The sequence below is a fragment of the Apiospora marii genome, assembly GCF_038362585.1.
Source record: "Apiospora marii strain CBS 49790 chromosome Unknown utg000001l_segment0_segment0, whole genome shotgun sequence".
Classification (NCBI taxonomy): domain Eukaryota; kingdom Fungi; phylum Ascomycota; class Sordariomycetes; order Amphisphaeriales; family Apiosporaceae; genus Apiospora; species Apiospora marii.
The window spans coordinates 4124268-4146210 of NW_027117372.1; the positions used below are offsets into that span (position 1 = coordinate 4124268).

Genomic DNA, 21943 nt, shown 5'->3' on the forward strand with positions numbered 1-21943 from the left:
GAGGGGGGAAAAGTCTTGAATGGCAGCAGTTCAACATATATAAGAAGACCGAGCTGCTTATGACGACCAGTCTAGGCTCATCTGGCCCCCATCCTCATTACAGTCGGGGTGGTATGGCATGATGTACGAGATATCAACTTACACGACCAAGTCGGAGGATCTAAGTCGCAAGCTTCATATCAAGTTCGATACTTTGTTGAACTATGAAAAGTCATGTTGGGTTCCCTAAGAGGCATAGTTTCAGGATGTAATGCATTCTTGATCCGTCTGATCAAGAGACAGCCTGGGAAGAACGGACCGTCTCATGAATCGGCGGAGCCCACGCACCACGTACCGTTGTTTTGCTGCTGAAAAGTCGGGACGAACCAAATTGATAAGCTTGTTATTGTTTGGCCTCAGTCGACATCATCGCGCACTGAATATCCACCAATTCAAGCTGGCACGGGCCGAAGGGGCTGTCTGATCCTGTTCTCTGAGAGCAAAGAAACATGTTTGTGTGGTTTCGGAAACCAAAGAACCTCTTGGGTAAAAAACCTGGAATAAACTATCATGCCTACGCCTCAGCCGCTCGGCGATCAAGACATGGTAAGTACGTTCTTGTGGCTTCGCTTATCTTGAAATCCAGGAGTCCTTCTTGGAACATGTTGCTGCGTATGAAAAAAGAAGTACCCCCAGAGAGGATGCGAAAGAGAAAGAAGATGACATTGCTGTGCGATGAGTATCTCCACGGACTGAGAAGAGGCATACGACCTTTGACCTCTACTGCGAAGCCCGCGAAAGCTTGTCTAACATACGAATGAACGTACATGACTGGAGAGAGTGTCCCCTGACTGCTTGGCATGGTCTTGGGGGTCGAGGCAGGATCTGAACACTTTCTCCTCGGCTGTTCTGCATGCCTTCGTCTAGCACCGAAATAGGATATTGGTAGGCAGCCAAGACAAAGGTGACCCGAAAGGGGAATCGAAGTGACAGGCGCCACGCCCACAAGAAATAAGAAAATGGTAGATATCATCATACCTCCAGGAGCTAGAGGCTATATGCGTCGTCCACACCCGAGTCAAGAGACAGGAGCAGGCCGGTGAGACCACTTTGAGGATCTGGACCCGTGCTGCCAAGATGGACCAAGGGAGCTTTGATGACTGTAAATAGCTCCAAGAGTACACCTTGGCAATTGAGGGCATCGAATTCAGGGCCTGCGAAAGGGTTCGGCGAGAACTGAGGTCCAAAGGGACGTCATCGACCCTTCGCTGACTTCTTCGAGATAGCGATGAGACCGACTGTGTATCCGGTCCTTAGGTGCAAATAGCGGGGGTTTTTCTTTGCATCAAAATAGCCCAGCTGGTTCGATCTGAACGCCAATACTTCAGTTTGGGCTACTGTGAAATGTGCATATGCACCTGACTGACACAAGTGACAGTCCGGCGCTGCTTCCGGAACGAGGGCCGTCAATCGGTGCAGATTTCTTCGGGTGTGGCTGTCGACTTGGCGGGCCGGAAAAGAATCAATCGTCTTGTCAGGGCGTACATCGGCGGCAAGCTTCAGATCGGACAGAGAGCCTGCTGCTACCCCTGATTCTTTTCTCCCCGAGACTGACACCGAACGCCCAGGTCGCGGTAGAGCCCCCCTTGGCATCGCTCAGATATATGCTCGAATCAATTCGGGAGGAAGGAGTCAAAGTCACCCGACAGCGAGACGCAGTAAACAGAGTTGGCAAGGTTCGAGTTTTTGCGCGAAAAAGTTTCGCCATGACCAGCCAAGTGTGACTAGCCTAGCGACAGCACTGCAGCCCATCTCGGTTTTGGACCTCGAGCTGCAGAAGGATCTTCTCGCTGTTGTGATTTCCGCCTATAGCCGACCAGCGCAAGTTGCGCGATACACGAGGCGCGAGCCATCTGGGAGGCGTATCGGATCGATCGGCCTTGCATCGGGGGCGTGGCTGCAGGTTCTGGCACGACCGATTAGCTCTTGGATGTCTTGGCTGAAGCATGGCAAACTTGTAGTCGCCATGACACCCTTTTCTTTCGGGCCAGAATAGCGAGGTCTTTTGTTCGTCTTTTTCTCAGTTGGTACGCACTATTTTTAGAATGGGATACTTTTTGGCGGTAAGTAGCTGAGGATGGTTCTTGAGAATTATCCATGAAATCGGAAGAACAAATATTATTGTAGGTCGCGCCTGCCATAACTTTAATACGGAAAAAAGCGTCATCCTATTCCCTTCCAGTAAGGCACCGCGCTGCAACCCAGTCTGGATGAAATCATCGGCGTAGCTTTTCCAGTCTACATGCATGGGCCATTTGACCAAACTGGCAATTTGCTCGTCTACTTCTCCGCAGTTCAAGAGCATCTTGCGTATCATCTTGATCCATCGAGAACGGGGTTCTTTGGCATCAGATGCTTGATCCACAGCCAGCATAAGTCAAATTTTGCTGAATCCCTTCGTTTCATCCTCCGGTTCCAGATACTCCAGTTTAGAAAATGTTCCCAGTGAGTTCTCACATGGCAGCACTTGGAGATCTCTTGTGATCGGTAATCGGTACTGACGCGTTACAATTGATGAATGAAGAAGCATGGTTGAGTCTCCAGACGAACTTAATAATCAAGCAGCAAAACAGACCTACTGAACGAAAGCATCACAAGGCCAAGATTGAGTCGCTTGGATGGGTATGTGCAAAAGTGACAATTTGTAATTGGTGATGGGTATATATAAGGTATGTAGTATGTTCGTAAGTAGATTTTACACAGTTAGATCGACGTGAGCACGACTTAAGGTGTCGTGCCCCGGGGTATATGGGTGTATGGTACATGCATTTTTCATCATGCTATATATGGGTACGGGGATATCTGCCCTTCTTCGTCAAGACTTCATAAGCCTGCGGGCTTATTGAGTATATCCTCGCAACTCCTGCCTCGGCAAGCGACCCCTCCGACGGCGAGGGCTCTTCATTAAATAGCGTCTTCTTTCCTTAACGTACAGGCAGACAGGCAGCGTTTCAGGCGAACGAGCACATGGATGATCGATCGACCTTCTACTACTAACGGTATGCGTTCGTAGTAGTGCCGGCGGTAGTGAAGTTGTCAGTGGCGCCGCCGTTGTGGTACTGCTCCAGGCCGCGCTGCCACCTCTCCTTCTCGTTCGGCATCGACTCGAAGCCGGTCGGCTTGCCCTGCTCGTACATGTTGTCGAGCTGCTTGAGCTGCTCGTTGTCGCCCTCGCGGCGGCGGCGCCAGTGACGGCGGAGCAGCACAATGGACGTGACGACGAGGGCGAGCGCGCCAACGCCGCCCGCCACGGCGATGCCGATGGTGGCCCCCATGGGGAAGCCGCCGCTCTGGGGCGGCGCGCCCCCGTTCTGGGCCTGGGCGAGGCCGTTGGTGGGGGAGGAGTGACGGCGCCAGAGCTCGAAGGAGCGGCGACCAAGCTGGTGGTCTCTGGCAGGGCAGTGTTGATGATGCTGGACACAGGGTCCTGGGGTGGGGGTGAGGTAGTAGTAGGCAGAACGCTGGTTTGAAGAGTAGTCGGGGCGCTCGTCTGGGGCTTGGTGGTTGGTTCTGGCTCCTTCTCCGTGGGCTTCGCGGGCTCCTTTGGCTCCTTGGGCTCCGTGGGTTCCGTGGGCTTGGGAGCGGCAGTATCCTTGGTGGTGGACGGTGCCGGCGGTGCGGGTTCCTTATCGTCTTCGCCTGGCTTTGCTGGGTTGACAATGGCGCCCGGGGTATCAGTACCGCCGGGCAGCTTCGCGGTCGTCTTCTGCGGTTCCGCCGTCGCAGCGGGAGAAGAGGTAGTCTTGTCTGCCGGTGGGGGGCTCGCCGGCTTCGTCTCCTTGGAGGGCGCTGCTGTCTCTGAAGCTGTCGCCGCAGGCGCAGCGGAGGTGCCTGCACCTCCACCGCCGCCTAGCAAGTTGCCCACATCCTGACCAATACCTCCGAGCGCTCCGCCCAAGCTATCACCAACTCCAGTTAAAAGGCCAGCCATGTTGAAAGTAGTACAGCGTGATCAAACGCTGGACACTCCAAGAAGAAGAGAATTAAGAATATGGGAAAAAGAAAAGAGAACGAACGACTATCGAGTTCGGTGTGGTATCATCTGAAGTTTGGTTGATGGACAAAACAACAGAACGAACGGTTCTTGTTGGATAAGTAAAGAGGGAAGGGGAGATATACTGTTACATGTCACAGTCACACAGCAGCAGCAGTCACGGACCCTTTGTGGATATGCATGCAGAAAGCGCCCTCTCCCCATGGCATTTCCATGTGCCATGCCATCCACCCGATACCCGATGGAGCATTGGTGATTGGGTGGCAAACTATTTCAAGTGCAGCGCTCGTCCTCCATCCACACGCCAACTACCCTTGCCGGCCCCAAAAAGCAGAGTTGGGATGACGTCCAATTCCGAGCGGTTGGACACAGTCGACGTTTCGGAGGCCTGCGGTGGATTCCAGCGACAGCCAGACACAGCCCGCCGTTCGCGATGCCGCATGGAGTTGAGGCCGAGAATGGGAAGGATTGACGGTGGATCGGCTGTGTATCAAACCCCAGCAAACTTTGGAAGCCCCGCCATCCGTGACCACCCCTGAAGATCACGACGACCCTGGATTCGCACACTCGTCGCGCACGACAGGAAGCCTTCAAGGCCTTGGGAAGAAAAAAAAAGTAGGCAAAGGCCCCCATTGTTTTCTCCCTGGCACGTTTCAAGCGCCTCTGCCGAAGACTAATTGACCGCCCATCATCACGTCGTGCCATGAAAGCAGGCGTTCGACACGCAGCTCAGGCAGGCACGCATTAAGAGGGGCATTCTGGAAGTTCGGCGGCTGCCGGCAAACGGCATCTCCCTTCTCTCCCTCTCTCTGAGTCTCCCATTCTTTGGTCCTGGGCAGCCACGCATCTCCCTCTTTTTCTCCAGGCCGTGCGTTCCCTCGTGATCTGCCTCGTGGAGTCCTTCGGCAAGTTCGCAGTAACCTTGGGTTGCAAGATGGAGTATGGTTAATTTCTGGGCTCATATCGCAGCCCGGAAATTGGATATTGATGAGATGAACAACTGACGTCAAGATGCGACCTTCAAGATTGTCAGCCACATGTCTCCAGAGGGCAGTGAAGTTCTGCTTTGTTTTAGCCCCGACCTGTCAACCTGATTTGGGAGTTTTTCGTTTTTCTTCCAAGGCTTAAAAAGGTAGCGAGGGTCCGTCGCAAACTCGCCAGGTAGACCTTGGCTTGAGACTTGACAGCTTTCTGTTTCGTTTTGCTTCACCCCTCAAAAATTCTCGGAACCCGGGAATGACGAGTTGCATGCCCGAATTCTGCTGGTCAAAACGCGGGTTGAGACACTCGGTATCTTGATCAGAGAGAAGAAGGAAAAAAAAAAAAAAAAAAAAAGAATACCATCAGGTTCCGTCCTAAACAGCGTTGAGTACGGCATTTCAAGTTGGGTCAAAATTAACTTTTTTTTTTTTTTCTTTCAGTCGAATATACGAATACATTATATAAAACTGCGACGAGTCGGATCTGATAAGACTATCGCGGCTGTTGCTTCGATATTGGGTATGTGGTGCAATCCCGCTCCAGGACTTAGCAAACACGGAAACAGATAGCACGGTCTCCCAAACATATAATCATAGTGAATAACCAATCAATAAACAATATTTCTAAGACGCCACTAACTCGCTCCAAGTCACGCCACTATGCCATGTCCCGTAAGTCCGTAAGCCCGTAAGCCATAATCTACACAGGCAGTCCAGTCCACCAAGTCGGTATAGTCCAATATATACGATAGACAACTCCTTTACCTTGCTCCCAACTAGCTCCCTACGCGTCAACAGAATCCCGACTAACCTTCCAACCCCGCGTATGAGCTTAATTGATTTAGCAAAGCAGTCCACTTGGGGCTCTTGAGGCTCTGGAGAGCACCGAAAAGACTCTCCTTGGTCGGCAATGCATTCGGTGGTATGCTACGGGGATCGTTGGGATCTCGTGCTTTCTCGCTCAGCCTCCTCAAGGTCGACACACCCCATGTGATGATGTGTAATACATCCGTGTCTTCACGGGGTTGGGCCGCCCGGGCCCCCCGCGTAGTCGGTGGCGGTATCGGCTCGGCTTGGGTGCAGAGAGTTCGCACGAGCCTGAACAGGTTCTGCGCGAATCCTTCTCCTGACGATAGCCAGGCTCGCGTGACCCCACTTTCGTACCCGGGAGCCAGAGAAGCAATGATATCTGCTGCGAGCAACCCTTGCATGATGACAGGTTTTCGGGCTTCGATGAACGAGGGAAGATTGGCTGGCCGGCTTTCCTTGTTCTGGTCTGGAATGGAACAGATCGCCAGCGCAAACGTCCGCGTGAGCAGTTCGCATGACGGAGACGAAGACGCATCGGCGGCAAAAATGATCTTGTAGTGACTCCGGTTGGGCTCGTCGCGTGCCAGTAATTTGGCAAGTGAGTCCACGGCATGAGGCAAGTAGGGGTGCACGGCCGGTTCAAAGGGCGCAAACACAATATTGTCGCCAGTCATGGAAGGGGCTGGACTGGGCGCGAAAGCTAACAAAAGCTGTAGAAGGCAAAATGCTTGCTCCTTGCCTGGCAACTCCAGAGCACCCGCGATATTGGACAGCAAGACGATGACATCTTTCATGAAATCCAAAGTATTCTTCGGCGACCGCAATAAGTTGTCCAGTGTGCCCAAGGAGCGAATGGTACTGCAAAGAAACTTGACCACGGTCTCGTCTGCTAGAATAGGTTGATTTGGTTCGTGGAATGAGAGGTTACGAAGTATTGTGGTGATGGCTATTAGGCGGTCGGCAGCGTGTTCCAGTTCACTTTCGGCATCCCCGAACATGGAGATCTTCTTTACGCTATACTGGTCCATCCGACACAGCCGCAAAACGTCTTCGTACGAAGGGAGGTCAATCTCGTCGGATATCGGTTTTGATGCATCGGCAAGTTCGTCTGCTTGCTCTTCGGCGCAGTCAATTAGTGACTCAACCAGGTCATCACACCCACGAAGGTCCAGCATCAGATTGGGGTGGCGCCACGATTCGTGTGTGACAGTGCCGAGAGTGTCCAGAGCCAAGCGCACCTCGCCGCGAATGCCACATTGAAGGCTTTTGATCAGGGCATGCACATCGATCTGGCCAAGTTCCAACGGCGGGGGCACGTCTGGCCTCCATTGCTCCAATTCAGCGCCGACTTGTGCGATGATGCCAAGTTCGAAGCCACCAAAAGCATTGTTCATTCGCTCCATTTTATTTGGCATATACTCATCGGACTGAGATGCGAGCGGGGCTGGAAAGGACAAGGTCGGACCGGTAGCAACCTGGGCTTGGTCGTGTTGAACGTGAGGTGTGGGCATAGATACGCTTCCTGCTTTGCCGGTAGATGATGGCGACGGCATCGGGAAGTCTCCTGCAACTGGCGTTGTATCAACACTCCTGGAAAGACTATTGCGCAAGTGCCCTGGCGCAGCAACGGGGGGCTGCTGCGACATTTGACCTTGCTGGGGTGTCGGGAAGCCATTGACGTTGGCTTGTTGCATCGAAGGCGTCTTCACTGGCGTCTGGTGGGAGGGCTGCATCTGCGGCGGCTGCCCAGGCGGCTGCACTGGTTGGTGTTGCTGACCTTGTGGCATTTGCCCTTGCGCGCCCATCCTCTGTGGCGTACCTGGACCTGGCGCAGTTGGCATACCAGCTGGAGTTGCCATTTGTTGGTTGCGGCCTTTCTGTTTGTTCCATGCCTCCTCAAACTTCAGTAGGTTCTTTTCGTATATCGCCTTGATCTGCGAAGGCGCGGATGGGAACTGGGCAGGAAAGCCCACGGCAGCAGCAACTTGGCCCCATGCGTTGCGTGACATGACTGCTCTGTAGGATCCAAACTTGCCCATGACTAAGAAGAGCTGAAGTAGGTTGACCGGGCGGCCATCAATCTGCGGGTTCGTCTCCAGGGGAAGCCTTTGCATGTTCATGAAGCTGACTAAGTTCTTCATGAAGCTGTCCGGATTCTGCCTGGCCATCTGGGACTGTTGCGACTGAACGGCACCAGGAGGCATTTGTCCGTTGGCCATGGGCATGGGCGGTTTGTTACTACTGTTGCTATGGTTGGACATCATACCGCGACCTTGACCCATATTTTGCGCCTGCATCTGAGCAGCCATATGCATGTTGCCTTGCTGAAGCTGTTGCTGAAGACGCATCTGGTACATCATCTTCTGTTGTTGCGCCGGGTCCATGGCTCCCCGTCCGGCGTGCTGGGCCGCCATCTGCTGCTGCATTTGCTGCATTTGTTGCATTTGGGCCATCTGGCTAGGATGCATTTGAGGCATTGGCTGGCCCATCTGGCCCATTTGCGGCATCTGAGGCATCTGGCCCATATGCCCCATCTGCCCCATGTGTCCAACTTGGCCCATCTGCTGCGGCATCATCTGCTGGCCCATGGGATTCTGACCCGATGGCGGCCTAGCCGGCGATGGCGATGGCGTGTAGCTTTGGCTGAAGCCTTGTGGGAAGTTCTGGTTTTGCATATAGGGATTAGGTTGGGGGGTCCCGCCATGTTCTGATGGAACCGGAGATGCTTGGGGGCCGAACTGCCCCGAGGCGGGCGAAAACGGATGCGGCGAAGCGGTGTTGACGCGTTGAGGCACGCTTCCGGGCCGTATTTGGTTACCGGCCATGACAGGGGACGGCGACGCGGTTCCCGATCCGTTAGGCTGCAAGTGAGGATACTGTTGGGGCTGGCCGACGGCGTGCTGTTGCTGTGCCTGCTGTTGCTGCATCGCGTTAGGCTGAAAACCCAAATAAGGTGATTGTTGAGGCGTGTCGGCGCGTGAGGTCGGTAACATGCCGGGGTTCTGTCGAGGCGACGCGCCCATGCTGTCTTCTCTGGGCCGGGGTCGCTTGGAAGGCACGACGGGGTTGGTTTGATAGACGGGATTCTGGAAGGATGGCGACGCATTGCGCATCGGGCCGTTCTGCATCGCCGAGGCCATCTGCTGGGGGTTCGCGAATTGGCCAGCAGCCGCCGGGTTGAACTGAGCTGGATTGGCCATGAAGGCCGCTGGATCCATCATGTTCGCGCCTCCCCCGAGGTTATTCGGATCGTTCATGTGTGGGAAGCCGTTGTTGCCATTGTGGTTCGGTACGGCTGCTGCCTCATTCATCCAAGAGGTCATGACTGATGGAGTTGCCAATGGGAACCCATCAGACTGCGAGTGGAAGCGACGTCAGTAATTACAAAAAACAACTAGAATTAGATAGCGACACGACCATTCAGATGGAAACCCAACAAAAAATGGATGAGCAGTGACACGTCGCGATGCAAGAGTCGCGTCTGTCGCGGGTCTATGGGTGACTACTGACCGATGCAAGAGATTGAATTGAAGGAGGTAGCAGGTTTGGGGCTGGGGGGTTTGGGTCGGCCAACGGCACTTGGGGAAAAGGTGGAAGAGGAAGAGAGAGGGAACGTGCTGCTTTGCAGTGGGCTGGTGCTGGTGTGTCGGCCGCGCGCGCTGCTGCGTCTGCTGCTGTTGCTGCTACGTCCGCCGCGGGAAGATTTTCTCAGGGCGCCGCCTCCGAAGCAGACTTCAATGGCAGTGACAGAAGGACAACGATTGATGGAAGGAAACACCGACAACGGCAGCACCGCGTATGCCGACTCCGAAAAAAAACTGGGCAATCAACGGGTGGTGGCACGAGACAAGCCTCTCGATTCGATATATCTCCAAAGTATATCAGCCGGGCCAGGGTAACAGGAGATGGGAATTGAGCGAGGACAACGAAAAGGTCTCACCTAAACGTTAGGCGCGCTCCAGCATTGGTTTGCTTTGGGGGGAGGTGATTTGGCAGCTTTCTCTCTCTCGCTTTCTCGGAAATCAGAGCAACTGTCTGACGCCAAGAGACTCTAAGCCATAAGGGGCTTAGCGTATTATAAGTGGAAACACCAAGCGAGATTTGAGGCCTGTCGGCCGCAACTGAAATGATAGTGCTCTAAGTAGCTACTGCGCTACTTCTGGTAGAAAACCAGCGAAAGGAGACTTCTGCCATAACCGAAAAGTTGCTAACAAGTTCGAAGGGACAAGGGGAAAAAAGAGGAAATATGGCTCGGACCAAGCTCTTGTCCGACTTCTAAGCCCACCTTTGTCCACTTTTACCTTTCAATGCAATGCCCCAGCAAAAGAGCTGGTGTCAACAACAGAACAAGTCAGTTCATTAATGGCGGTTTGAGAAGGGATTCAACCACCGGAATGACGAGAGAAAAATGACTCCAATCATGATAGGAAGGAAAAGGCGCCATGCACGCTTGCGATGGGCTACTTAACTGATTGCTCCAAGTCGGCTGAAAATGCCAGCTTGCGCTTGTAGGCTAGGACCTGCCTAGGTAAATTTCCACTCTAAGTGGGCAGATTCCAGTATGTAGGGTCAATGGTGCGAGATTGATTCAGATCCCCAAACAAGCCATCAATCAGGATGTGTCGAGGCTGTCAGTCAGTCCATGGATTTGTGAACGGTACGGTAATCCAATCCCTGGGCGACCTCGAAATGTCCATATTTAACAGGGGATCGTGATATTCGAGAGATGCGGTCCATCCTGTAAGTGGCATGCCGTGTCGAAATCTGCTTGTGTCGGTCGCACTTACATAGGAACGAGGCTTGCGGTTGGCAGTGTATGGAAGTTGTCCCCCTCAAGTAGGAATTGGCGCCGAACTCTTTTGCCCAGTTGGTAGCACATCTTTGGTCCAATACGCTTGGGTCTCCATGACATCTCTGTAGACTGTCGCAGCATAAGCAGCATGGGCCGCCCTTTTCAGTTACCACGTTTGTGCATGGGGCTGTGCTTGAATCGTCGTTTCTGTGAAGGTTCGATTGTGGGATCCGACATTGCCAGGCACACAAAAGCCCATCGAGGCGATCAACACTCTCTCCAGACAAAAAGGCTTGAGCCAATCCATGTAAAACTCGCAGATGATTTGATCCCCGAAGCCACGGGGACGCTGCAGGGCGGGCTGGAGCATGCTGACAGCAACAACAAGCTGTGCATCCCTTAATGCGGTCAATCCGGGTGTGTATGTCGCCGCCAAAAACAAAGTGACCAATGATGAAGGCGGATGGAGGTGATCTGATCCATGGAGCTAGTGCCCAAGTAGTTGGTTCCAGCAGAATAACGTCGTCTTATCACCCTTGCCGGCTCCCACGTCTGACTCGACCTCGCTGGGAGGACATTCTGACGGAAATGATGGCTGGATGGGAGGCAGTCCTCTTTGGACATGAGAAATAGAAGCTGCCAGGAAGGTGAACTCATGATACACTGATAGATGCCGAGTTGGCTGGATTGAACCGTGTTGCGTGTGAATGCTCATGGAATTTGCGGGGCGACTGGTCGAACCCAATCCGTCCGTCCACATTCCCATTTTGGTGTCATTCTTTCGAAACAAGTGCCGTCTGTGTCTGCGGCAAACTTCGAGGGCCAGCCAGCGAGCAGTCTCTTTCATTCATTCTCCCCGGAGAAGGGCGATGATCCGTACCTGGGAGACATTTCCTGCTGCGATTTTTCCCATTTCTCTCTTTCCCTTTCGCTGCTTGAAGGTGCTGTTGTAAACCCTATCATTGGCAATCCCAATACTGGGATCGAGCCCGTAAAGTACTGTAGTTCGCGCTAAACTCCGTTGGAAGGTTCAGTCGAAGAACAACGGAAGCCAGCGCACCACAGAACGCAGGAACATATAACAGACAGAAGCCATGAAGGAAACGAGTGGGAGGGGAAGGGAAGAGAAGAGAGAAAGGGACAGGAACAGCCAGGGGAGAAAAAACGAAGAGAAGAAAAGACGGTCACAAGGAAAAGGGAACGGGGTTGCCAGTTTAGGTACGAAAGCATCCCATTCACTCACTGACTGACAGGTACAGTGCTGGAGGTACATGCCGATGGCTGGCTCGAGGTACATCTGATGTATCCCCAATCCAGCCATAGGACGGCCCGTCAACTGCGAAATTGACGCTAGCAGCAACATCCAGGCAGGGATCCATTTCGAGGCTATTTCACCCTGCACAGAAGCAGAGAAGGACAAGAGAAGGTCAGGTCGACAGGCACATGAGATAAAACCCGTTTGACTTGGGGCAATGCTACGACTCATTTTTGTTTTGTTTGTTTGCCTACTTCCCTCTCCAGTTGGATCTCATTTCCCTTCAGTCCATCGTCACCCATTGGATCATGTGGGAGAAGAAGAAAGCGGATAAGCTTCTAATTGCAGACACTCTATCATGTTTCGTGTACCAGCGAGGCCGGCAGTGCGTGATTGGAAGTAGCCGTTTGCGAACAGACGATGCATATTGTGTGTTGGATCTTTGGGACACGCAGATCTATCATCTTGCCGGCCCCCTCCCGTCACCAGTCTTTCGTCAATACAAGCGAAGGACTCGCTCACTTCTGCGCGGCAAACCAGCTCATCCACCACCAACATAGAATAGGTATTGCCTTGCACATTCCGCCCACCATTAGGTCGGGACATGGGCTGCAGGAATTCTCTTGTGATTTGACTCACTACTGACCAAAGGTGCCGGGTGGGCAACTGATAGGCCCCAGAGGAGAGGAGAGGAGAGGTGGGATCCGTCCATCGCTGTCACGTTCCCATCCCTGCTCCATGTGTCCCCTCGTGTCTCCATTTTGCCTTTGGTGTTTCCCGATACCAATGTAATGAATGACAAACCACTGCCCAGATACCACGGATTGCCGCAAGCCCATTACGCACCCTTTCCTTCCTCCTTATTGCGCGTGAGCTGGCCCGACAACAACCATTCTGTCCAGTTTGGGGTTTGAACCATGAGATCAACGAGTCTTTGACTCTCACCAGCACGATACGCTAACTGTTGCCGTTTTCGTTGAACCCTCCAATCCCCTCGCTACCTACGATTTCGAGAGGGGAGAGGGGCTTTGTTAGAGGAGTTGGTTACCTAAGTTGGCTGGGCGAGTTGGATCCACCCTATAGGCAGCCCACTGAATGTCAGGGTCTCATACCCACAATGGGTTGGTTGTACCGATCACGAATATCGCGCTTTAATAGCAGCAATACGTATCATATCAACTGCAGCCAAACCGCCCGGAAGAACGAGCAATGTCGCGCCCATCTCCTCAATGCATTGCGACCTCTCTGGAACCCACGCGTTACGAATTCTTTTCGCTCTAGTCGGGGCGGTCGCCAAGCCATCGCTTACCTCTCCACGGGTTCCTGATGATCATAACGCTTAGGTCTGTGCCACTTAACGCTATTTTACCCCGTCGTCCTCTCCACCAGCACAGCACGTACACACATGCCGCACGCCCTTGACGCTCCCTCTTGCTTCTGCCGGCTGTACACGTACATGCAGTTGACGTAAGTTGGACCGTATGTAGGTATGTTTGCAACCTTGCTGCTTGCCGCCTGGCCCATGACCTTGTTCGAGCCCTTTTCCCATCGTTGAGCGGGTATGTCCTGGTGTCATGATGTAATCGCCAGAGGATGGAGAGGATGGTAGAAACCACGCAGCGGCTAGTTCGACTAGTAAGAAGACGTCGGTGCCGGCGATGCTGTCTCGCCCAGATTGGGCTTTTTATGCAAGATTGTATCGTGATGGTTGGAAATCAAGGAGCATTCCAAGAACCTGGTACGGTGGCAAAATGATACCCAACTCATACTCGGGAGTCCTACCATCGAAAAGATGAACTCGTCGGGGTGGGTTGCGGATGAAGCGGGCAGCGGGATATGTCTCTGAATCCTGTCCATGAACTACATAAGCGCACGTCTCGTCTCCTGCATGGTTTTAGTGCATCAGTGTCTGATGTTCTTATTGGCGCCTTGGGTGGTTTCCCGAACATTGGGACTTAACAATGACACTGCTAGGCTTTACATTCATTTTGCATTGCACCAAGTGCGCATATATAGGTACATAGGTCATATATTCTGCCCACGCACTATACATATATGCAAGTAATCTATGCCGCTGCCGACCGTAAATGAATTGTCTGTAAGAAAGATTGTCAGATTAGAAGGATAACTAACAATTCTTTGCCATGCCATCCTACGAGTTTAAGCTCCATCTGTTCTTCCAGCAGAATAGCTGGAATTCCGGGCGTGATATAACTTCAGCCGCTTCAACTGATCTCGTAAGTGGGCAACATTATTGAGACGGGTAAAACGGTCTACCCCACCTTCCAACGACAACATAATCGATCGGTATACGGAGCAGATCACGGCTGCAAGTGATCTCGCAGTCGATGCGTTCATTGAAGACAGAAATGGCACACATACTCATTTTCACACAGCTGTACGCAGCGCAATACAGATTTTCCGTTAAAAGATAAGTCAAATCCACCCTACAACATTAGTACGTTGCCATTGTGGCACATCAACGAACAATCAACCAGTCTACATGCTGCATTGGCTGCATAGCAGAGCCTACCTTGGACACATGGTCCTGCATGTTGCATAAAAGATACCATCACGTCAGATCGAGTTGTCTACTCTAGGTACAATAAATTTTTGCTTAACCTAGGCATTGCTTTTTCACAGCGTCTGTAAAATGACACACAGCCCAACCAACCTGCAAGTGCTGCAAACCTGCACGCCCCAAGACTCAATTGAAAGCATTGCCCGTTCAGGCCTGGCCTGGCCAATTTTATCCCACCGTGCGCAAACACGCCTCAGTCCAGACTCGACAGGGGATACTCACACGGGTAGCAACACTCTACCAAATTACACACATGTAGCCTCCCATCACAGGACCAAGTCGCACATTAATTTCAAGACCAACTTTAGCTGCTACGAAGTAGTAGAAGAATCGTTCTCAAATTTGCGCCATGCCGCCGAAGCGAAAAGTGCCGCCGGCCGTTGAGGATGAAGCGAATCTGCGCAGGTCGACGCGTCGCAAACCGTCAACCCCCGTCGACGCGCCGCCGGCAAAGGCGACACCAACAACAACAAGACCAGCTAAAAACAAGGCTTCTGCAGCGGTCCCAGATGAGAACAAGTCTCCGAGCAGCGGCCGCCGCAGCAGTGTGAAGACGGATGACAACTCAAAGGAGGAAGCTGGCAAAGCTGTACTGTGCTCTCATCTCACCTATCAACTACTATACGTTCTTCACTTACACCTGATTTCACAGGGCACACAGGCTAAACCCAAGTCAAAGGCGGCAACGAAGGCCGCCAAGGGCACACCAAAAGAATCAGCATCGGAGACGAAGTCTGATGAAGCGTCAAGTGGCCCCTCGTCGGAAAAGTCATACTGGCTCTTGAAAGCAGAGCCAGAGACACGTTTGGAGAATGGGGTAGACGTTAGGTTCTCTATAGACGACCTGGCTTCTCGAACAGAGCCAGAGCCATGGGATGGTATGTTCTATTCCTCCTTAGCATTTCGGGGATGGAGTCGCTTGTTGTGATTATATATTGACAGAAATTCAGGTATTCGCAATTACGCTGCTCGTAATAATCTGCGGGCGATGAAGAAGGGCGACCTCGCCTTCTTCTACCACTCCAACTGCAAGGAACCCGGAATCGTTGGCACGATGGAGATTGTACAAGAACATTCCCCTGACCGTAAGGGCCATCTTATTTCTTTCTTCCCACTGTCTCGTTCCTTTTACACTTTTCTCCCCTACAGGTTTTATCTCGAGCACAGCATGTTGACACTATCACAGTATCGGCCCACGATCCTAAAGCGCCTTACTACGACGCTTCATCAAAACCATCTGAACCCAAGTGGAGTGTGGTGCATGTTGAGTTTCGCAGCAAGTTTGCTCAGCAGATAGGCTTGAAGGAGTTGCGAGAAATGGGCAAACCTGGCCAGCCCTTGGAAAACATGCAGCTGCTCAAGCAGAGTCGGTTGAGTGTAAGCCGCGTAGGCTCAACAGAGTTCGAGTATCTGATAGGAGTCGCAGAGGCAAGAGGTGGCATGTCGAAGGAGGTATGATGCATTGTTTAAAGTGCGATGTATGAGTAGTAGACTGTGCGCTGAAGATAAGTGTCTACGGCTTCGGCAGAGTCTGGACAGTGTATTCCAAAACCGCACGAAGACCGGGGTCGAGGTTTTCGCAACCCAACACAGGGTTCATCCAGGCCATTGTCTTGCGAGCCAGTTGGATCTTGTCGCTGGTCGATGTCAAAGACGACTTGAGGCGAGAAAGAGACTCCCGTAATGCTTTAGGATAGGCGGCCGAGTCAATATCAATGCCAAGAATAGGCTGTCGGATAAAACAGCTGCATGCCGCTGGGCTGTGAGCGTAAAGCTCCGACATAGTATCCAGAACATGCTGAACAATCTTCGGTTGGGAAGGGACCTGTGGGAATTCGCCGAAAACGTCGAAGAATTGTTCCGCTGTAGCCGCGTTGAAGAAGGGTTGCTTCTTTGCGATGTCAAAGATAGCCATCGGTATCGCTCCGTCCAGGGCCGGATTCTTCTCCTCCAATTTCTCAGTGGTATTATTATCGAAGACCTTCTTCGTTTGGCCGTCGGGATTGGGTATGATCAGGCGTCCGTTCTCGTCCGCATCGTCTTCGCTATCTTCTTCGTCGAACAGCATCTGATCGTCGTCATTCTCAGCTTGCTCTGCAATAGCTCTGGCCACGCCACCCTTCTTCTTATTCCGCGCCTCCATCTTGTCGAGCCACTCCATCTCACAGCGGGCATATTCGATCCACACCATAGAGTCTTTGGTGCAGAACCTTGCTCCTCGCATGAAGAAGTTCCTCGCAGCGCTCATGTCGTTGTTGTCGGCGGCTCTCTTTCCGGCAAGCACCCATAGCTCGCTCTTCGCCGGGTGCATTCTCAGGGCTCGGGTTATGACTCTGCGCCACCTCTTGGTAGCCTTGACGTCCTTCGCAAACGTCAGGTATTCCTTCCATAGCTCGAGACTGCCTGGGTGCCGCGCGATAGAGCGTTCGAGGATGCCGAAGACGCGGCCTTCACCGGCGTGTGAAGTGCTTTGACTAATCCGTAGACGAGCGCAGCGCTTCGCGCGCAGCTTCTCAAGAGACCGCTCCCATGCCACGTATGCCAGATAGTCGACGGGCTTGCAGCCTGGCGAAAGGACCCTGTGCTCGAAATCCTCCCGTTTTCGTACTAGATTGCGAATCTCGGCCTGGGAAAAGATGTTCTTCGCCTCGAAGTCGCGAAGCTGGGGGACGGACTGTTCGAGATAGTAACGGGCTTTGTCGGCAACGGCGGCCATCTTGACGGGTCAATGAGGCTGCGTTCTAGCCTGCCTAGAGAAGTTTGAGGTTTTGTAGTCCGATGCAGATGCCTGAAGGTGTTGACATCGAAAAGCTCGATTGGCAGGAAACGCAGAATTGAACTTTTTAGTGGAGCACCCCTGCCGCCCACTGTGTAGTGCGGTGTGGCATCAGGCACAGGCCTGTGGCTTAACCGATAAGACCTGGGGATCAAAAGATACAGCATTGAAGTACCTCGATACTTCATGAGGCTCGGCGTGGGGATTTGCTGTCAATGTGGACATGACGCTACCTGGGGTCATTAAAACATTGACCAGATACATATGGAGTCTTCGGTCAACCCCAGCTTTCGCACGGAATGCTTGAGACACTTTATAGAGAGCCGTGTAGGTAATGCGATGTAAGGCAATAGGTCATGTCGCTATGTACGATGATGCCGATGAAGCCGATGAACAGGACAGGGAAATCTCGAGCCCCTCTTTAAAGCAAACCATGTTGCCCTTATTGGACAGGACAAACAAATACACGGATAGTGGTACACGTCCCCGCGGTTAGATGCAGAAAGCAGGACTGGCCTGACGCCTTCCCACGCGACACGAGAGACCGAAGCTGCCGAAACTAGCTTGATCACCGAGCAAAACACAAAAAAGTAACCCTCTGCTTCCTGCCCAGGACCCCAAGCCAGAATCCGAGCGCAATTGCCAAATCAGATGCTCGTCGGCTGGGTACACGGCTCGGCGACAAGCAAATAAATGGAAGCAGTTGGCACTTCATATTGATGATCTTCCCCGCCTTGTTCTCCCTCACATTTCTCCCCCAAGCTCATCTTCTCTCGTTCTCGTCTTCCTCTAGCCTGCCAGACTGTAAATGATCCGTTCTTTCTTGCCATCATCTGATGCGCGCCCATCCAATTGCTTTAGTTGCGAGAGGGAGTCGGGTCCCATTCATTGATCACGATGGTGTCTTCCACCTACAAGGACAAGCCGAGCGGGGCGCTCTTTGCCTTTAGCGCCAAATGGGTCACCTACGCGCATACGATCATCGGATACAGTCAGTGAGGCCTTACTCTTGTTATTGCTGTTGTATGTTTCGTCTCGGGGTCTATCATACTGAAAATGCACCAGCCGCTTTCGTCAGCGCACTTGTTGTCGGCATATCGCTGCATTACCACAATATTGTCAAGAACGAGTTCTACGGTTACCCGCAAGAATGGTTTCCTTCCGTTTCGGCCACGATCGGCGACCGATACCCCGAGCGAGCCTTTTTCCAACTCTTCATAGCTTTAACCTCCGGTAAGTAGGCTGTTGTGCACTCGGCGGAGCAGGACAAGAAGACTGGTATCATATACACACTGTCAAGCAACTGGTCCAATCCCGGTAGTCAAGATCTAATATAAATGGTTGCGCAGGCCCTCGGTTCACTCTCATTGGACTCTGGTATTTGTTGACAGCAAAGTCCGGAACGGTGCTTCCTAAGTTTGTTGCCGGTGTGGGATTGTTCCGGACCCTCACTTGCGGAGGCTGGACCTACGTTACCTCAACAGATGATCATGATTGGCACGACATCTTCATGATATCCTACCTTGTCGCGACCCTACCATGGACTCTCGGCTGCATTGCGTTAAGTCCAGCGAATCCCACGGCGACCAAGTATCGGAAGCGTATTGCTGGCTCTTTTTTCGGGACCCTGGTGCCTTTGGTGTACTTCTTCATCCAGCACAAGGTCCATCGAGTTGCCGGAGGTAAGTCACAGCATGCACGATGGCCTAGCTGGGTAGCTAACATGGTATACACAGCTTATACTACGTATGCCTTCTTCGAGTGGGCTTTGATCCTGTTTGATGTCGCCTTTGACGCTGTCACCGTCCTTGACTTTGCCACCTTTGAGATTGTCGTCAGAGACGTCGGCGGACTTAGCCAGGGGTACGTGCAACGGCTCCCTCAGTAACTGCTTCTAGTGTTTTGCAACTGCACACTCGCTTGAGCTGGTCATCCCGCCATGGGGAAGTCTGTTAAATTTGTCTGTACAATATCTGCCCATCCAGCTGCTGGTGCCACATTCAACCGTCACTTCTCGATAATGGACGAGGAGAAATACTTACAGCGTTGCCGCTGGTGCTTCATCGGTTTCGGCCCCTTTAGCATCCGGCGTCGATGTTATCGTTGGCCGCAAAGACTTCTTCCAGGCGATATGACTTCCTTGGCGGACGTGGACACGAGTTGGAAAGTTTGAATGTTGGTTGACTTTTGCTCGAGCGTTTGGAATACCCAGCCTGAGCAGCCTACTTCATACTTGGCTTGGAGCAGTACTGGGGCCTTGGCGAGTCGGGAGATGGTGAACCAGCTCGAGCGAGTGTGGCAGTGCTTCGTTAAGACCCACGCTTCGCAATTGTATGCTAATGTATGGCTAGAGTGAATAAGTCTAGTATGTCTGGCACCGCGCTCGAAAGGCAGAAGACGAAGGCTACTGGCGGGATCTTCGACGTCAATTTCACGTGGAGAGAGACCTTGGATACGATCGCCGAAGTGTATCATGGCTATGTTTTCTGGTCCATTCTCACAGGCTTAGGACTTGTGATATGGTACTTCCCACTATGGTTCATGGGCATATCGGGCTATGAGGCTCTGGTCATGTCCACGATCTCGCCTCTGCTCTTGGGTGCCAAGCCTGTGAGATCGTTGGTCATCAACCACCTGAGGATATTCCATTTCCTCTCACTTGCCGGCTTACTTGCCTACCTGGTCGAGGACCCAATCTATCGGCTTTTCACCGTCGGGTTTGGCGTATCGATGTCCTGCCTCTCATGGGCGGCCCAGCTGTACTCGGAAAATGCCCACGAAACCCGTCTCGAGTCGAAGGTGCTTGCCTGGATGGTAGGGTTGGTTCTTTCTTCCACCGCCAAGTTTACCTGGTGGACAAACAATCCCATTTGGCCCATCATGCATACAGAGAACGGGGGCCATAACGAGATTGGGGTTATCTTGGCAGTATTAGCTGCGTGGCGGTTCACTAGAAGAGCACCATTGAATACTGGGGCCTCAAAGAATGAGATTTTTGGGGGCTCGGCCTTCCTGTCAGCTCTGGGTATAGCAGGCCTTTTCTTTGGCCTTCACTCACTCCTATCCGACTCGAGCACCATGGTCTCCTGGGTCTGGGAAGGCTACCCTGTGCGTGGTCCTCTCGCCGCACCCCATGGCTGGTTTACGGTTGCAGCCATGACTCTGGGGCTTTTGACAGGCCTCGCGCACCCGAGTCTGGTCAGCACATGGTCTGCCTACGGCATCGGATGCGTTGGGGCAGCCGTTCTCACATCGTATGGTGGCTGGTTTGGGTACATGGGTGGGCTTGTACTTGCGTTCTACCTGATGGCCATCGCAGGCCCTTTTCTCAAAAACGCCGCCAAGAAGAGCCCCGCGATAACCTTTGGTCTTGGGTTCTTTCTCTACAACATCATGGTTTTATTCCATGTTTGGGTGGTCGCTTATGCCTTCGTCCCGGGTGGTCCTTATGTCCGAGAACACACCGATTGGGTCATGATCACTATGATGCTGCTGATTGGCGCTGGCGTCTTCAACCTGGCCTTCACAAGCCCCCAAGAACCTCAGACACCGCAGCGATCTGGCTCATCACAACATCGGAAATATCATACATCGGCACTGGCATTGATCAACATGTTCTTCCTCGCAATGGCATACCTCCGCTTTCCTACGAATGACTATACACCCTATCATGCCGAATCCCAAATCATCACCGCTGGCATCTGGACCATCCACTTTTCCCTTGACAATGACATGTGGTCTTCCGAGAAACGCATCCGCAATCTGCTCAAAGAGCTTGAGGTCGACGTTGTTGGACTCCTAGAGTCAGATCTTCAGCGCATCATCATGGGTAACCGTGATACGACACAGTTTCTTGCCCACGACCTGGGCATGTATGTGGACTATGGCCCAGGTCCTAACAAGCACACTTGGGGTGCAGCCCTGCTCAGCAAGTTCCCCATTGTCAATTCGACACATCATCTACTGCCTTCCCCGGTTGGCGAGCTCGCTCCTGTCATTCATGCGACTCTGGATTGCTATGGCGAGCTGGTTGACGTATTTGTATTCCATTCGGGCCAGGACGAAGACGTCGAGGATCGCCGACTCCAGACTGAGTACGCGTCCAAGTTGATGGGCAGTTCTTCGCGGCCCAGCATCCTCTTATCCTATCTCGTCACCCAGCCACAACAGGGCAACTACAACACGTACGTTTCGGATCTCTCGGGGATGCACGACGTTGAGCCAAGTGATTGGGATCGCTGGTGCGAGTACATCCTGTACAAGAAGTTGCAGCGGGTGGCGTATGCCCGTGTAAGCCGATCAACCATCACAGATACCGAGTTACAAGTCGCCAAGTTTGTTGTTCCCCGGAGAGCAGAGGAAAAGGCCCTAGTGACGGTTCTGGAGAATGATGAGCGGGCGAGGGATTGGAAGGTACAAGAAGATGAAGTGCCTGTAGGATGGAGGTTCCCGGCTCTGTTCCGTGGGAAAGGCGTGAGGGGCCATCGCTACCATGTCTTTGATGAGCCTTATTACTACCTGCCAATGAATTAGGCCGGAACTGGTTGGGAGCTGATCATGTGTAGCTTGACATGTATAATTAGTAATGATTGATACCCTTGCGTGGTCTATATAGAGCACCGAGAGATGGACGGAGTATGGGAGACGGCCGAGAGCCGGTAATGAATGCATGCGTTACGTTTGATGATTATATTCTTTACTTGTCTGTAGGTTAAT

The 21943-nt window shown here is 52.6% G+C and overlaps 5 protein-coding genes across 5 annotated transcripts; 2 read left to right on the top strand and 3 right to left on the bottom strand.

Annotated features, from left to right (window-relative positions):
* Positions 1 to 3032: 3032 nt before the first annotated feature.
* Positions 3033 to 3970, bottom strand: PG985_001327 (uncharacterized protein; the record flags this gene model as incomplete). The annotated part of the gene is made up of 2 exons (XM_066821096.1): positions 3033 to 3419; positions 3500 to 3970. 2 exons carry the CDS (start codon positions 3968 to 3970, stop codon positions 3033 to 3035), a joined length of 858 nt encoding a protein of 285 aa, XP_066691975.1.
* Positions 3971 to 5819: 1849 nt separating this feature from the next.
* Positions 5820 to 9146, bottom strand: PG985_001328 (uncharacterized protein; the record flags this gene model as incomplete). Its single annotated transcript, XM_066821097.1, has 1 exon — positions 5820 to 9146. The coding sequence occupies one exon, from the start codon at positions 9144 to 9146 to the stop codon at positions 5820 to 5822; it is 3327 nt and encodes a 1108-aa protein (XP_066691976.1).
* A 5654-nt stretch (positions 9147 to 14800) lies between these two features.
* On the top strand, positions 14801 to 15909 carry PG985_001329 (uncharacterized protein; the record flags this gene model as incomplete). The annotated part of the gene is made up of 3 exons (XM_066821098.1): positions 14801 to 15329; positions 15402 to 15536; positions 15638 to 15909. The coding sequence occupies 3 exons, from the start codon at positions 14801 to 14803 to the stop codon at positions 15907 to 15909; spliced, it is 936 nt and encodes a 311-aa protein (XP_066691977.1).
* Positions 15910 to 15964: 55 nt separating this feature from the next.
* Positions 15965 to 17167, bottom strand: PG985_001330 (uncharacterized protein; the record flags this gene model as incomplete). Its single annotated transcript, XM_066821099.1, has 1 exon — positions 15965 to 17167. One exon carries the CDS (start codon positions 17165 to 17167, stop codon positions 15965 to 15967), a length of 1203 nt encoding a protein of 400 aa, XP_066691978.1.
* Positions 17168 to 18124: 957 nt separating this feature from the next.
* On the top strand, positions 18125 to 21760 carry PG985_001331 (uncharacterized protein; the record flags this gene model as incomplete). Its single annotated transcript, XM_066821100.1, has 5 exons — positions 18125 to 18218; positions 18293 to 18460; positions 18577 to 18909; positions 18964 to 19090; positions 19579 to 21760. The coding sequence occupies 5 exons, from the start codon at positions 18125 to 18127 to the stop codon at positions 21758 to 21760; spliced, it is 2904 nt and encodes a 967-aa protein (XP_066691979.1).
* Between the last annotated feature and the right edge of the window lie 183 nt (positions 21761 to 21943).